The sequence below is a fragment of the Cebus imitator genome, unplaced genomic scaffold (genome assembly GCF_001604975.1).
Source record: "Cebus imitator isolate Cc_AM_T3 unplaced genomic scaffold, Cebus_imitator-1.0 Scaffold10, whole genome shotgun sequence".
NCBI lineage: Eukaryota > Metazoa > Chordata > Mammalia > Primates > Cebidae > Cebus > Cebus imitator.
Window position 1 is genome coordinate 2,682,190 of NW_016107325.1, and position 15,173 is coordinate 2,697,362.

The window sequence follows — 15,173 nt, forward strand, 5'->3', positions numbered from 1 at the left end:
TTATGCAGCCATCAAAAACGATGAGTTTGTGTCCTTTGCAGGGACATGGATGAACCTGGAAACCATCATTCTCAGCAAACTGACAGAAGAGCAGAAGATCAAACACCGTATGTTCTCACTCATAGGTGGGTGTTGAACAATGAGAACACATGGACACAGGGAGGGGAGCACTACACACTGGGTTCAGTCGGGGGGAAGTAGGGGAGGGACAGTGGAGGGTGGGGAGCTGGGGATTGATAGCAAGGAGAGAGATGCCAGATGTAGGTGATGGGGAGGAAGGCAGCAAATCACACTGCCGCGTGTGTACCTATGCAACAATCTTGCATGTTCTTCATATGTACCCCAAAACGTAAAATGCAATAAAATAAATAAATGGGAAAAAAAAAAGATTTGAGTGGGGTTTTCACAAAAGAGGATATCCAAATGGCTAATAAGCATATGAAAAGATGCTAGACAGCTTTATTCTAAGTGCAAATGAACACCAAAATAAGGTACCACTACTCAGTCACCACATCAGATGAAATTAAAGATTAGCAATACCAATGTTGGGAAAATGTGATGCAACTGAATTTGGTTGCAAATTTGTATAACCACTTTGGAAAACTATTTGGTAGTATATACTAAAGCTAAACACATCTGAGTCTTATAATGTAGTGATTTTGCTCCTAAGTATAATATCTATCGAATAGTAATGAATGTATATGTCCACCAAGAGACATGTTCAAGAACGTTGATAGTGCCATTATCATAACAAAAACCTGAAAATGACTCAAATTTCTGTCAGTAGGAAAACTTATACTATGAAATACTACATAGCAATAAAGAAGAACAAATGGCTGTAACATGCCACAAAGATGAAACAGATATGACAAGTGTGAGAAGTACAAAGGACTATATACTATCTATATCTCATTTGATTTATACGGAGTTCAAAGTAGACAAAACTAATCTATGGTCATGAAGTCAGAATAGTGGCTACAGGTGGGGACTGTATTTACTGAGAAGAGGCATGAAGGAGCCTCCTGAGCTGCAGGAAACATTCTAGGTTTTGATCTCAGTGGTTTTCCATGGGTGTGCGTGTGTCATAAAACTTCATCCAAATGCATACATAAATACTGTGCACTTGTGTATTTTACTACATGTATGTTTACCTCAGTGCAATACAATACAAAGAAATATAACTTTCAGCATAGCTCAAGAGCTAATGATAATATGTGCAAAATGAATATTAGGAAAACTAGGAACACAATAACTTGTCATGGCCTCTGGACCCTGTGTCTTTCTTATCAGCCTGAAGATGGAGGAGAAACATGTCTTAGCACTGTAGCCCATGACAGATCAGCCTTGACGCAGTTCCCATTCATTTTAGGTCTCAAGCTTGTGCAATGTCGAAATAAATACCTTTTTATCTTTTAAAAAATGCATATGAAAGATTTTTCCTCTAATGTTTTAAAACAGAGACATTTGTTTTATATGCTCTTAATTGGTATAGCTTAATTAGTCTGCCAGTTGTTTTCTATCAAGCAAATAAAATTTCTTGTTGCATCATCCTCCTACCATATCATTTACCAATTCAAGATTTGTGTACTTCAAGTATGTTATTCGTCAATACAATTTGCTTTTAATGGCCCTGGCCAACACTCCTGGGGAGGCCATATCCACATCAGTCCTCCAGGACTCATGCACTGTGACCTTCCTGGGGAATGCAATTGTTCCCAACACAGCAGCCACTCTTACAGTTCTGCCTCGGAGGCAGCTCCTCTACTTCCCTCTAAACATCACACCAGTCCTCAATCCTTCTAAAAGCAAGGGTTACTTACCAACTCCCAAGCCACCCTCAATCCAGCTCCCTAGACATTTCTGGGTCTGAGGAGGAGGAAAACCCTGTCTACTCCCCCACATTTTGCTGAGGACTCACACACAGCCCTGCAAGCTGCCAGAATGTATGTCATCATGAAGCCTCTCTCCTCCTTCTCACTTGAACTTTTTGCTGTCTTCTCATGTGAATGAGAAGTCCAAGAGTCTTTGAATCAGCATCAGACAGTTACTTTACCATTACACCTGCATTTTCATCCAGCACCTCCATCTGATGTGCGTGTCTATGGTTAATATTGAATATCTCAATCAAAACTTCAATATTAACATCCTGTTATAGTAACTTTTCAGTTGAACCATGTGAAATTGTATTTATTGTTGACTGTTTTTGACCTAAGAAATGCAGTTTTATACAGTTCAACCTAACAGGTTTATTCAAGATAGGCTTTTTTTTTTTTTAATAGAAAGTAAACTTTAGGTTGAGTTTGAACAAAAGGGAAAAATAGATTCTTCAATATCCAGGCAAATGCTGAAATACCTGTACAGCATCTTACCTTGGCTTTCAGATCAGCACACAATTCCTGTTGCTTTTTCTTGTCCTTAGCCAATGTACTCTCCATTTCATGAGTTGTACAAGCCTCAATCAGTGTCACCATAGCCTTCTGTATAAAGTCTTTCCTATTTTTATTCCAATTTGCTATCAGGATCTTTCGCTGCTCCATAGCAAAGCGATATCGGTCACAATATTTCTCATGTTCAACCTGAAAAGTAACAGAGGGTGGATACTTACCCTTATGAAAATGAGCTTATATTTTGTGTCATTGTTATAGAAATGAATTATAACCAAATATTTTGAAAAGCTGGGAGTCAAATATCTTCATCATAAATACAGCAACCAGAAACCAGGTACTACCTCCAAAATTCTGAGCCTGTGGCTAATTGGTGACTGAGGACAAGTCATTTAATGATTCTAAGTCCTTAGTTTCCTCATATAGGATGCAGGTATATCAGGTAACCTCTAACACTACTTTTATTTCTAAATGGTAATGATTCTATGAGCAGAAAGCAACATTTTCCCTATATATAGCTTTTAAAATACCCCATCTTTACATCAATTTTGGTATTTTAACAACTATATCAAGTGTTTCATTTAGACAAAATGCTAATAAATGTAAAAATTGCTACATAAATCCCGAAAACTCAAGTTTTACCCTTAATTACTGTGACATTCAGATGTTAGGATGCCTAAACTTAAAGTAGTAATAGCAATGGCACTGAGCCCTTCCCATCCTATGCTCATGAGGGACCTGGCATTTTCACATCAGCAGCAGTACCTCCTTTTGGAATTGAATCTCAACCATGGGAAGTAGCAGAGTCTTCAGGGGAGAACAGGAATGGAGGGAACCTGAGTAGCCTGGAAAGCCTCGGTGGATAATTCTGAAATGCTCCCCAGAAAAAGGTGTGTCTTCCAAAGTTGAGAGTCACTGATCTAAATAAATCTTTATTTTGCCAGTATAGACCACGACTCTGAATTTAATACATTATTTAACCCTTAGGAGCTGTGAGAAAAGCAGCTAGCAAACGGGATAAGGTACATCCCACCTAAAATAACAGTTGAAGTATGATTAATTCAGTACACAGTAAAACCACTTACTTGGTCTCACTTAAACGTATTAGCTACTAAAATCTGTTCTGTAAACTCCTCAGCTTTGTTTTATAAAGCCAAAAATATACTTAATATCTGTCAAACATTAAGAAAGGAAGAATACACCACACAGAAATGGATGCTAATTAATCTAATGTAAGAAGTAAATGTAAAAATCTTTATCATTATAATAGGAAAATATAAAAATGGACAAGTTATAATAAAAAAGACAACTTGTCACAGAAGCAAATAGAATCAATAGGGAACAAAAGGAAAGATCTAATTTAATAAATGAAAGTTGTTTAAAAATCCAGAGTGAATTACTTATTATATAACAGGTATCTGTTACCAAGTGAAGGGGGAGGGGTGAAGAGGATGAAAGAGGATGGGAGAAAATGGTCACAGTAGCTGTGTGACCTTTGCTTCAGTTTTTTCATCTAAAACTAAGGATAACAATAGTATTTTTCTCATCCACTGTTATGTGTGTTCCAGGAATTTCCACGTGACTAATATATGGTAACTTCAATATACATGTGAGAATTGTTGTTACTTGCTTAATCTAAAACAATTACAAAAAGGCAGAGTACATTATAAGATGCTATAGCATGGAGCATTTAAAAATTAAAAGTCTGTGTTTTTGTTTACATGCATGTTATAAGGTGAGTTACTGTGAAATTAATTGGTGACAGGGAAACTTCTGTTTTTTTTGTCCTTGAGTTCTTGTTGACTAAAGAATGAAACTTAAATAAAACAGTGATTTCCCAGTTCCTTTTTAGGAAAATCTCAGTCACATCTTTGAGTTCTGTATTTGGGGTATTTGTGTTTCAGATCCATCTAGGAGGATCAAGCAGAGCTCTAGTGGTGGGAAAGAGATAAAAGTACCAGCCCCAGCGCAAGTGCTGGCCTCCCTGTGGCTAGAAAGACTGAGGTGGGGCAGGCTCTGTGAATGGAGGAGCAGACATTTCACTTTCAGGCAAGACCTGGAGATGGCAAAGCCCCTTGAAGGTGAGCATCTGGCTACACAGACATTCGGGAGTCAAATACTAACAGAGCAGCCGTGGGACCACAGTGAAGATCTCTGCAGCAAGTAGGCACAGAGACTGACTTTTGTCTGAGGAGGTCGCCCACCTCGTTATGGACAGGACAAACTTGAAAAAATGACCTGTACAGGCTTTCAAATTATTATATAACCCTATTATTTTCTAGCATGTAAGAAAAAAATAATTTTTAAAGACCCATTTAAAATATATGTACATGCTTAATAATTATTGACTACTAAAACGATTTAACTTGCCAGGATGTAGGTAGGTCCAACACTCACCAAATCATGCCTAGATTTGTGAGGAAAATATCTTTGTAACATGTCCAGATACAGAGTCCTTCTTCCAAAGAGATATCCAGGGTACTGATCCAAAATAGCCTGGTAAATCCAGTGTTCTTCTTCACTTAGTTGACAGTTTCTAGAAGCAATAAAAATGTTACAATGTATTATTGAGCAGTCATGAAGTCTGAAGGACTCAAACTGTTCAAGCTATTAGCAAGTGACAGTAATGATGCAAAATGAGGTTTCTGTGTTTTTAAAATACATTAGCCAAATTTAATGTCTGTTTCAGAAGAGTTTCTAAATTCTAATGCAATGGGTTCCTTCAATTCTTTATTTGGTCTTGCCATGAGTGTCAGGCATAATTCAAATAAGTCTGATGAAACACAGTGTTTTTAAAATATTTATTCTATCTTGCCTATAACAATATTTTAGAAATCATGATCAATGAATGAAATAAACATTAGAAAATAAATGATTATGTATATAGATTAAAAAGGAATTTTATTTATTCAACAAGGTTCCTATGTCTAAACTGGAGAAAAGTATAAACGTAGACAGCTAAATGGGCAATTATGTAAAGGAAAATAAAGACAAACTGAGGAAGAGACTTATTTAAGGTTTCACTTCAAAAGAAAATCTAAAATTATTTATTTAAGGTTTCACTTCAAAAGAAAATCTAAAATTATTTATTTAAGGTTTCACTTCAAAAGAAAATCTAAAATTATTTATTTAAGGTTTCACTTCAAAAGAAAATCTAAAATTATCTTTTATTTAGTGCTTCATAAAGGCAATACTAAATATTGGTAGTAAAAGATAACCAACGGCATTAAAACTACTAAAGAAATGATTTATAAATAGGATACCTTCAAGTCACCTTCCCAATAACATATCCACTATGCTCCAAAAGGCGTTTTCCATATCAGAACACTCCTAGACACCACCCTAGTTTGAATTCTTTATAGAGTATTAGCAAAGTCTTGTGCAGAGTAAAAAGTCTGCAATATCAGCTGGAACTCTAAACTGAATTAATAGCTTTTTATATTCTGAGTTTATTTTGCATATGATTATTACTGTTTAATAAATTAGAATAATCAAATACAAATGCAATCAGGGGGAATATTATTAGCAACAAATACTTCTTAATCCAAGAGGAGACTTGTCATTGTTTATTTCTACTATATCAATGGTCTTATACTCTAAAGTTAACTATGCAATTCAAAGAATTTCTTATATATCTTCCATGCCCCTGGAAAATATTTGACAATTTAAAACAGAATAAAACACCTCTTAAATCAGTGATATTAATGGGAATTCCAATGTTCTCATACAAGTTTATTATTCTGATAAGTAGCAAGAGAGAAAAATTCTTTTTCAAAAAAAAAATCCTTTCTGTTTCATAATAGGGAAAAAAAAAGAGTTGGGGGTGTTCTACCAGGAAGAGGAATATTCTACAGTTCTTCAGTATGACATAATAATTTATTGCAGAGAAACCTGGAAATGAATTCATTGAACACACCAAGTGTTCAGTCCTGTCTGAATCAGTTATGCATGTACAGACAAAGGCTTCTGCAAATAAAGCAGTACAAATAGGAGTATTAAGCCAGAAGAAAGGTTTGCCTGAGTAAACTTGGCATTTAAAACACCCTCAGGTTTTCATGGACAATATCACAGGTCCTCTCACAAGAAGCCCATCTTCATTCACATTAACATAAATGCATTTTAATAACAGAGTTAGCCACAAAAATTCTGCATTACCATACCACAAACAACAAACAAAAATAGAACTAAAGTCCATGTCCTCATTAATGTTTATAAAATGTTTTTTTAATCAAAGGAACTTGAAAAAAGTTTGAATTTCCACCTGTATTTGATTATAAATGTGAATGTGCGGGTATGTGTACCTTGGGAAGGGGGAAGCAATAGAAGCTAGGTCCAATCCGTTCTCTGTTCCTCTAAATTGTGATTCGACTATATAATGGATGCTGTTGGTACCACACCCAGATCACCTTTATTCAGTGGAATTCCCATCATCAAGATGCTGTGAATCTTGGCAGATAACTCACAGATGCCCCTTCCTTCTCTGGAGAATTGCCCTGGACCAAGTGGGAACTGCCTCTCCCATCCTCTTTCAAGGAGGCTTTCCTCTCTGAAAGGCCAACCATAACCAATGACTGACTTACTGGGAGGTACAGAAAGTCAGCCTACTTGCCTTCAGAGAGGATCAACTCTATGATACCTTTGTACTGGGAGCAAACCGTGGCCAGTCTCCACTGACACCTTCTTGCTCACACATTTCGTCTCCTCTATTTGGCTTCCTTCACAGCCCTCCCGCTGAGAGCACCTCCCAACAAATCTCTTGTTTAGGAATCCCTGTCTCAGGTTTGTTTCAATAGAACCTACCCTAAAATAATCTACAAGCAATCTGACCCATAATTTTCAAAAATAGTTTATATCTTTTGGTAAATGGAGATGTAATTCTAAATTAATTTCTTTGATGATACCTCACACTGAGTGGCAGTGCAAGACTGTGGCTGTCCTCAAGGAGAAAGTGCAAATGGCAAACATGTACAAAAATGCTTTCCAAATAGAAGCACACATTAAGCAGTGTACACTGCTATGAATAAATATAGCAGCAGGAGAATGTGCAGCACTCGGTGCATTTTTATACATTGCATGAATGTATTAATTAGCTGCCATTTTAGTGACAATATTAAACCACTAAAACATATGAAATGATCATAAAACATTAAAGCCAGATATTTCAAAGCAAGCATGCCACGGACTGTCACCATATCCATTTTGACCTTTGTGTTGATTTTAGAAGCCTCACATGCTACCAGTTTTTTCCAGTTACCAAAATTACTCAAATTGCAAGTCATTTTTTAGTAAATGTAGAATAAAAATTTAAAAACATGCTTAAAGGTAATGATATATAAATATTCACAATATTATTATTTTTAGGTTATGCATTTATAGCATTTTCCAGAGCTGCAGCCTTAAATATTGGAGCAAATATTCACATAGGCGGTAATAATGGTACAGCCTGCATCTCCATTAAATGTTGCATGTGAGGAAGAGACAAATCTCCCTCAGCTACATACATACCCTACATATACACCAAGCCTTTGGATAGTAAAAATCTAAGAAGAATATTTAAACACAGTAGCCTCTTCACAATAACAAAGTAGCCAATTCTGAGGAACATGGACTTTGAGCTTCAAAAATAAAATCAAATTCAATATATTTGCATTTCTAAACATAAATCTGGACACTTTTTAAATCAAACCTTCATCTTTTCTTGTGCAGAAAAAAATCTATATAAAATAGTTGAGACTAAGGTTAAGTTTTACCTTTCAAAGTCCTTGTTGAATTCAGCTTCTTTGCTGGTGATTCTAATGATAGAACTAGCTAAACTACATAGACAGTGAAAAATATTCTGATTGCTTATCTACTTTCTGAATTTGAAAAATGACTATAATGTTAAAAGAAAATTTTAAAGAAAACTTTTAAATTGCCCTAAGCTTTTCACAGTTTACCAAAAAAAAATCTTCAGACAAAAAAATCTTTAGCAGTTATCTGCAATTTCTATTCCTTTTTGTCCATCTAAACTTTCTAATTTAAAGTGCTTTACAATATTCATCTTTATCATGGCCTGCCAAGATTTTACAATCTGTGGGTTTATTGAGTACTTCTAACACTTCAGGGAATTTCAGCCTACAAAAAGGTGAGGTATTTACCACTCAATTCTCATTCACCATCCCCTGCCCCACAATATGGTATCTGACCACAGATATCATTTTATTTTGATTTCTCAGGAAGTGAGACAAAAGAGATAATTCAGAAAACAACAGAGCTGTATAATTCACCCTGACCCAGGCCAATTGTCTCCCTAATTCTACCTGTTTGAATTATTCCAAAAATCCTAAAGTGACTCACAATTAACTTAGCTACTAGTGTTCCTCATAGCCATGTTTAAACCAGTTTCCTTGGGTTCTGGTTCTATGACATTCAAATAAATTTAGGGGTGGAGGACAAGCAATGGTGGTAAACATGACACATAAAGGTAACAGGTACTTTAACAACAGAAACAAGTTTATGAAACCAAACATCATGCTCACAAACTGGCTGAAAGTTGTTTTACATTTTCTCAGAGTGAGGGTGCTTTCCAGGCAAAATGGTAGGTAGTGCCTCCGAAGCTAGCTGATGCAATAGTGAACCTGACCTGAGTTTGGAGTGCAGTGAGCCACCATTCAATTAATGTGGATGAGAAACCATCCTCTTGCTTGGCTGCATCAGGTCTGACTCCCTGTAATACACAATTTGACTTCACCTTTCAATGTTTTCTAAGACAGAACCATCCAAATACCCAATTTGCTCAGCCTGGTTTCTTCATCCACCAATGATCCCAGCTCAGGCCCACTGTCCAAATATAAATCTATGTCTGATTTTCAGTCTGGTTTACAGGAGGTTCCCTGCTCCCAGACCCATTTCTGACCAACAGAATCCACTCCTCAGATCTTCCCTGGGTATGCATCTTCTCTTCCTCAGAGATCCGTTCCCATTTCCATAGTCCCTGGCTCTATCAGTCTGCCTACTTAGCTGGAAGCTGACAACCAGGATAAAGTGGACTTTCAAAGGCAAGGTCAAAATCCATTGAAACAAAGAATCAAAAAAATAAATAAATAAAAATAAATAAGTGACCTATAGGGTAAAGCCAAAGCTTGTGCCAAATTCCAAAGCCTCATTCTTCTGAAAGAAGATGAAAAGATAGTAGAGTTCGAAAAGTGATGGCTTTGGGAATCTGGTCAGAATGGGAGGCTAAGCCATTTATTTGGAAATGTATTTGGAAAATTGCTATTTTCCAAATAGTAAGCACATTGTTGTTACTTAGATGTTTTTAGAGTAGTTTATATAGAAATCTAATTTTTTTTTTTTTTACTTAGAATGTATATTTTTTGGAGGTAGAATAGTGGGGATAATGGCAAGTCTCGTAAACGCATCTTTGTCTCTGAAACATCCATTCACCAGTAGTTTTCTAGTGGAAGTTTTGAAATAGCATAACTGAGATAAAATAGCCTTTTCCTTTTTTTTTTTTTTTTTTCCTTTTTGGAGACAGGGTCTTGCTTTGTTACCCAGGCTGGTGTGCAGTGGCAAGACCATGGCTCACTGCAGCCTTGAACTCCTGGGTTCAAGCAGTCCTTCTACCTTAGCCTCCCAGACAGCTGGGACTACAGGCACGTGCCACCACACTCAGCTAATTTTTGATTTTCAGTAGAGACGGAGTCATGCTATGTTGCCTAGGCTGGTCTTGAACTTCTGAGCTCAAGCAATCCTCCCACCTCGGCCTCCCAAAGGAGGCTGGGATCCACTCTCCTCCATCCATGCTCGGCTCTGCTTCAGGAAAAGTGAGCCCCATCTCCAGCCCTGGCAGTGAAACTGGATTGATGTTCAGAGATTCACAAACACCCATTCGGAAGCTTCCTGTTTCTCTAACACGTGTTTGGTAGGAACATGGACAAAATATCCAATTCTGGCCAAAGAAACATGAGGGGAAGTCTTCTGGGGCAAAGGTTTCTGAGCTATTAAAAAGAGTCATAAAGAAAGAAGGAAGGTCCCTCTTTGCTTTTTGATGTTGTTATGCCGAACTGTCTGGCAGGAAGTCATCTAACTTGCAGGAAGGCAGGGCAAGAGAACGCAGAACACCAGACTTCCCTGTACTTGGACTTCCCCATCTCTAGACTTCTTTTTAAATAAGAAATTGCTTTATTATATAAGTTACTTTGAGTTGGATTGGGTATTCTCTTATAGCTAAAGATAACCTAATTGATAGCAAACTGAAAAAGAGAAAAATGACTTTTTAAACACAGCATCCTAATATTGCTTTGGAAGAAAAGTACTCTGAAAGGATGTAGAGATAAACGAGATGTAGACCCAATGTAGGGAGAGACCAGCATCTAAAGTGATGGATACTCTGCAGCTGATTGTGGGCAGACGAATGATGTTCAACACAAAGGCCATTTTTAAGACCAAAAAACCCCCCTCAAACTCAAACGAATAGAATTAGTGAGACAAGATCATCTATACATACGTTATTTGCTCTATGTTTTAAATCCCTATATTGAGCCAAAATCTGTCTCCAGGTTACCATTTTATTCTTCATTTTTGGGGGGGCAAGGACATTTTAAAGTGCAGTAAAGTTGAATTAAATAAAATTATCTTATATAGCCATTATGACTCAATATTCCAGGTCCAAAAGCAAGAGTAATAAAATTGGCCTACTTCTTTGGGGCAGGATGAGGAAAATCTTAATTAACCATCGTAAGATCTTCTGAAATTTTAATTGCCACATGAAATGTCATAATGTCATCTCAAACCAACTATGAGTGATCATTAAGAAATTATAAGAATGAATTTAAAGAGTGATGATTCTTTTCAGTTTATTTTTTAGACATTAGCAATGTTCAACTTTATGTTTTCTGATACACACTAATATGGCAAATAAACATAAACCTGGGAATGGGGTAGTTACAATTTCTTACATTACTCATCTCCATAGTGTCAGTTCTTATGGTTACCTCAAAAGATTATATTTTAACTGTAATTGGACTTCAAGGTATGAAGAGTAGGGAAAAGTTGTTGTTATGAACAACTGGTTTGTTATATAAAATAGGTGTTAAAATTCTTCTCATGTTAAAAGTTGACAATCTCGTCCATAGAAATTTTAATCTTGCCTTTGCTTATAGCTACACATATCTTATTGTTTTTACAATACATTCTATCTGTATTATCCAACAACAAATGTCAATTGTCCTAGACACAAATCCATCAAACTGCTGTTTCCATTTTCTTCAATGATATTTATGCAAATTAATTTGATTTCACACTTAGTGAAGAATAGAAACCCCTTATAAACGACTTTCACCCCTTCATGATATAAATCCCAGATCTTTCAGTTTCCTGGAGTATTGAAAATGTAGCCTCATGCACCATTACATTGTGTAGTCTCTAGCTAAAAACAATTACACCGAAAAGGCAAGTTATATTACTAATAAAGACTTAAACTAGGAATTTAAACCACTATTCTTAAATACCTAGATATACTTTTTACAAATACATAACATGCAAGTAAATATAACTAAGCAAAGGCAAACGCCAAGACTAGTTTTTGAGGGTATCCTGCAGAAATTAAACCTTTTTTTCCCCTTGATAAAATGTATTCCACTGTAGCCCAGAGAATTTAAAATGTTTTATTCCCACAACAAACTCAAAATAGGTTGAATAAACACCAAATGTGGTTTCTGGTGTATAAAGTAGTTATTATGAATGATGTATTTTAAGAGAAAGCTACTAAAGATATGTGACAAAAATAAAATCATGGTCCACACCCACTCCTTCCAAAAATCTAAACCCCAACATCAACTTGGATAAGAGAAAACGGAAGCTGCAGTGACCCAGGATGCTGGGTGAGGGGTCAGCTAAATAATGTGACTACATGAACACTGGAAGATCAGGTAATAATGCTTCTGTTTCTGGGAACTTCTCCCTTATTAATCACCCTTGGCATACAACCAACCCAGACGGGAAGTGTAGAACCTGAGACTGGGCATGTCCAGGCACTGAAACTTTCCAACAGCTCTGACACTTCATTCTCAGAGAAAAATGCCACGTGGGAATTATGGCTCCAATGTTTTAACTTGTGACCTCATCAAGTAAGTAAATTTCAGTTACTTATTATGCCTCTTTCCCTCTCTTTCTTCTGTTTTGTATTCATCAAGAATGGTCATATATGTAAGCATTTTTTATTTCACATATTTTTTAAAGAAAGTTACGTGAAGCCACACCATGTTTCCTGAGTGTTGCCTTCTGATGCTGACTTTTACCCATCTCATCTTTATTAGCCATAGAGTATATGGTTTATTTTGAAACAAGGGAAAAGTCAGGTTTATTATAAAAATTACGCATAGATTTCTCTTTTAGCAAAACTTTCACATAAGGACAGTAAAAGAACTGTGCTACACAAATAAATATTAAAAGAGAGAGAAAGAGAATATGAACATGACACTGATGATATTCACACATGACAGCAATCTCCAATGCCCTGATCTCCAAGTACAGATGAATCAAATGATATAAAGTCTACTAATGAGACCATAAATTGTTTGTATTTGTCTAGAAGGAAATTTACCAATGCTACCAAAAGTCTTAGACTTTTTCCTCAAGGATCTAGAAATAGAAATACCATTTGATCCAGCAATCCCATTACTGGGTATACACCTAAAGGATTATAAATCATTCTATTATAAAGATACAGGCACATGTATGTTTATTGTGGCACTGTTCACAATAACAAAGACTCGGAACCAACCCAAATGCCCATCAATGATAGACCGGATAAAGAAAATGTGGCACATATACACCATGGAATACTATGCAGCCATAAGGATGAGTTCATGTCCTTTCCAGGGACATGGATAAAGCTGGAAACCATCATTCTCAGAAAACTGACACAAGAACAGAAAACCAAACACTGCATGTTCTCACTCATAAGTTGGTGTTGAACAGTGAGAACACATGGACACAGGGAGGGGAACATCACATACTGGGGCCTGTTGGGAGGTGAGGGGCTAGGGAAGGGATAGCAGGAAGTAGCGGCATAGGGGAGGGATAGCATTAGGAGAAACACCTAATGTAGAGGATGGGGTGATGGATGTGGCAAACCACCATGGCACTGTGTATACCTATGTAACAAACCTGCACATTCTGCACATGTACCCCAAAACCTAAAATCATAAAAAATCCAGTCTGAAAAAAAAATAACAAGATCTAGTGGCTAGTATAATAATTGCTATAATTTCAAATGGTAATACATATAAACAATATTTAAAGAGTTAAAAAAGAATTTTTCATGCCCTTTGACTCAGCAGTAGGAGTTCATCCTAAGGGAATAATTATGGAATTACCCAAAATATAGTGACAAAATTGCCTATTCCAAGTTTTTAAAACAATTATCAAAATGTGGTAAAAATAATTGTCCAAAAATAGGAAATTGGTTAAATTTATGTGATACAACTATACACGGTAATACTATCCATCTAATGTTAAAAGATGTTGTAAAAGAATATTTAATATATTAATCAAATTATAGAAGAAGCTTAGTAAACATTTATTGAAAAAAGGAATAACACTGGTATGATTCAAAACAGGAATAAAACAGTAGATATGTGTATATATATATTTTTTCATTTTTATAAACAACATTCATACATCTGAAATATAAAAAATGTTACCAAAGGATGTATCTGAGTGTTGGAAATTTAGATTAATTTTTAGTTTCATCTCTAGTTTCTTAACTGTATTTTTAAAATTTTCTTTAACAAATAGAATTATTTCAGTATTAGGAGAAATATGCATAACAGGGAAAGCTCATAGAGCAATAAATAGTTACCTTGAAAATTACTAATGAGTAAAGCTACTAACAAGCACAGTAAACTGAAATAATTTAGTTGAGAAAATATAAAACTATGGGCATCAGCAATGTACATACAGAGGAGCTAAACTGTTACATCATTGTGGATTTTAAATAGCATTCAGATTCAGACCTCGAATAATAATAGAATATTAATTGTGAACTAACATTATAAAATGTAATATACCTATCAAACAATAAAGTAGAAATCACTTGCTATTACTCTATAGCTTTTTCCACATATTGACTTCAAATCTGACATAGCTAAATGGAGCATGAGACAATTATGTCTCATCTATGTGATTAATTCATCCAAATGTTAGGAAATTAAAGCCACAGCCTCATCTGAGTCTCAAACAAGCAATTAAACTTTTCTTCATATTACTGATGAAATACAGCCCAAATAGAATCTAAATAGCTTCAAAAAAAAACACTGAATAAAGGAAGAGGTTCAATTGTAGTCGAATTGTTTTTAAAATGTGTTTTAGTAAAAGAGAACATCCTTTAAAGCTGTGCTATCCAAGATGTTAGCCCCTAGCCATATGCGGCTTAAAAATGTCGCGGTCTAAATTAAGATGTGTTGTAAGTATAAAATGCAGACCAGATTTCAAAGACTTCATATGAAAAAAGAGAATGTATAATATCTCATTAATTTTTAAATATTGATTGTATGTTGAGATTATAATATTTTGGAACTGTTGCATTAAATAAGATACATTTTAAAATAAAATTTCATCTTATTTTAATTTTTTAATACAGCAACTTGAAACTTAAAATTATGTATGTGCTCACACATGCAGCTTTTATCATATTTCTATGAAACAGCACTGATCTAGTACTCAACCTGATTTACCAGCATCCTGGAATGTGTATATCCTTGAAGCAGTGTGGTAAGAGGGGAAAGCTCTCTATTCAGATTTGCA

General features: G+C 35.6%; 1 protein-coding gene across 4 annotated transcripts in view; it reads right to left on the reverse strand.

Annotated features, from left to right (window-relative positions):
• Nucleotides 1-15,173, reverse strand: part of CCDC148 (coiled-coil domain containing 148) — a 200,835-nt gene that overhangs the window by 143,128 nt on the left and 42,534 nt on the right. For all 4 annotated transcript variants that reach the window (XM_017547333.2, XM_037745317.1, XM_017547342.2 and 1 more), the window contains 2 exons: nt 4,782-4,920; nt 2,370-2,576 (listed from right to left, as the gene is read on the reverse strand). In XM_017547333.2, coding sequence (XP_017402822.1) covers nt 2,370-2,576; nt 4,782-4,920 — 346 coding nt within the window. The remainder of the gene's footprint in view (nt 1-2,369; nt 2,577-4,781; nt 4,921-15,173) is intronic.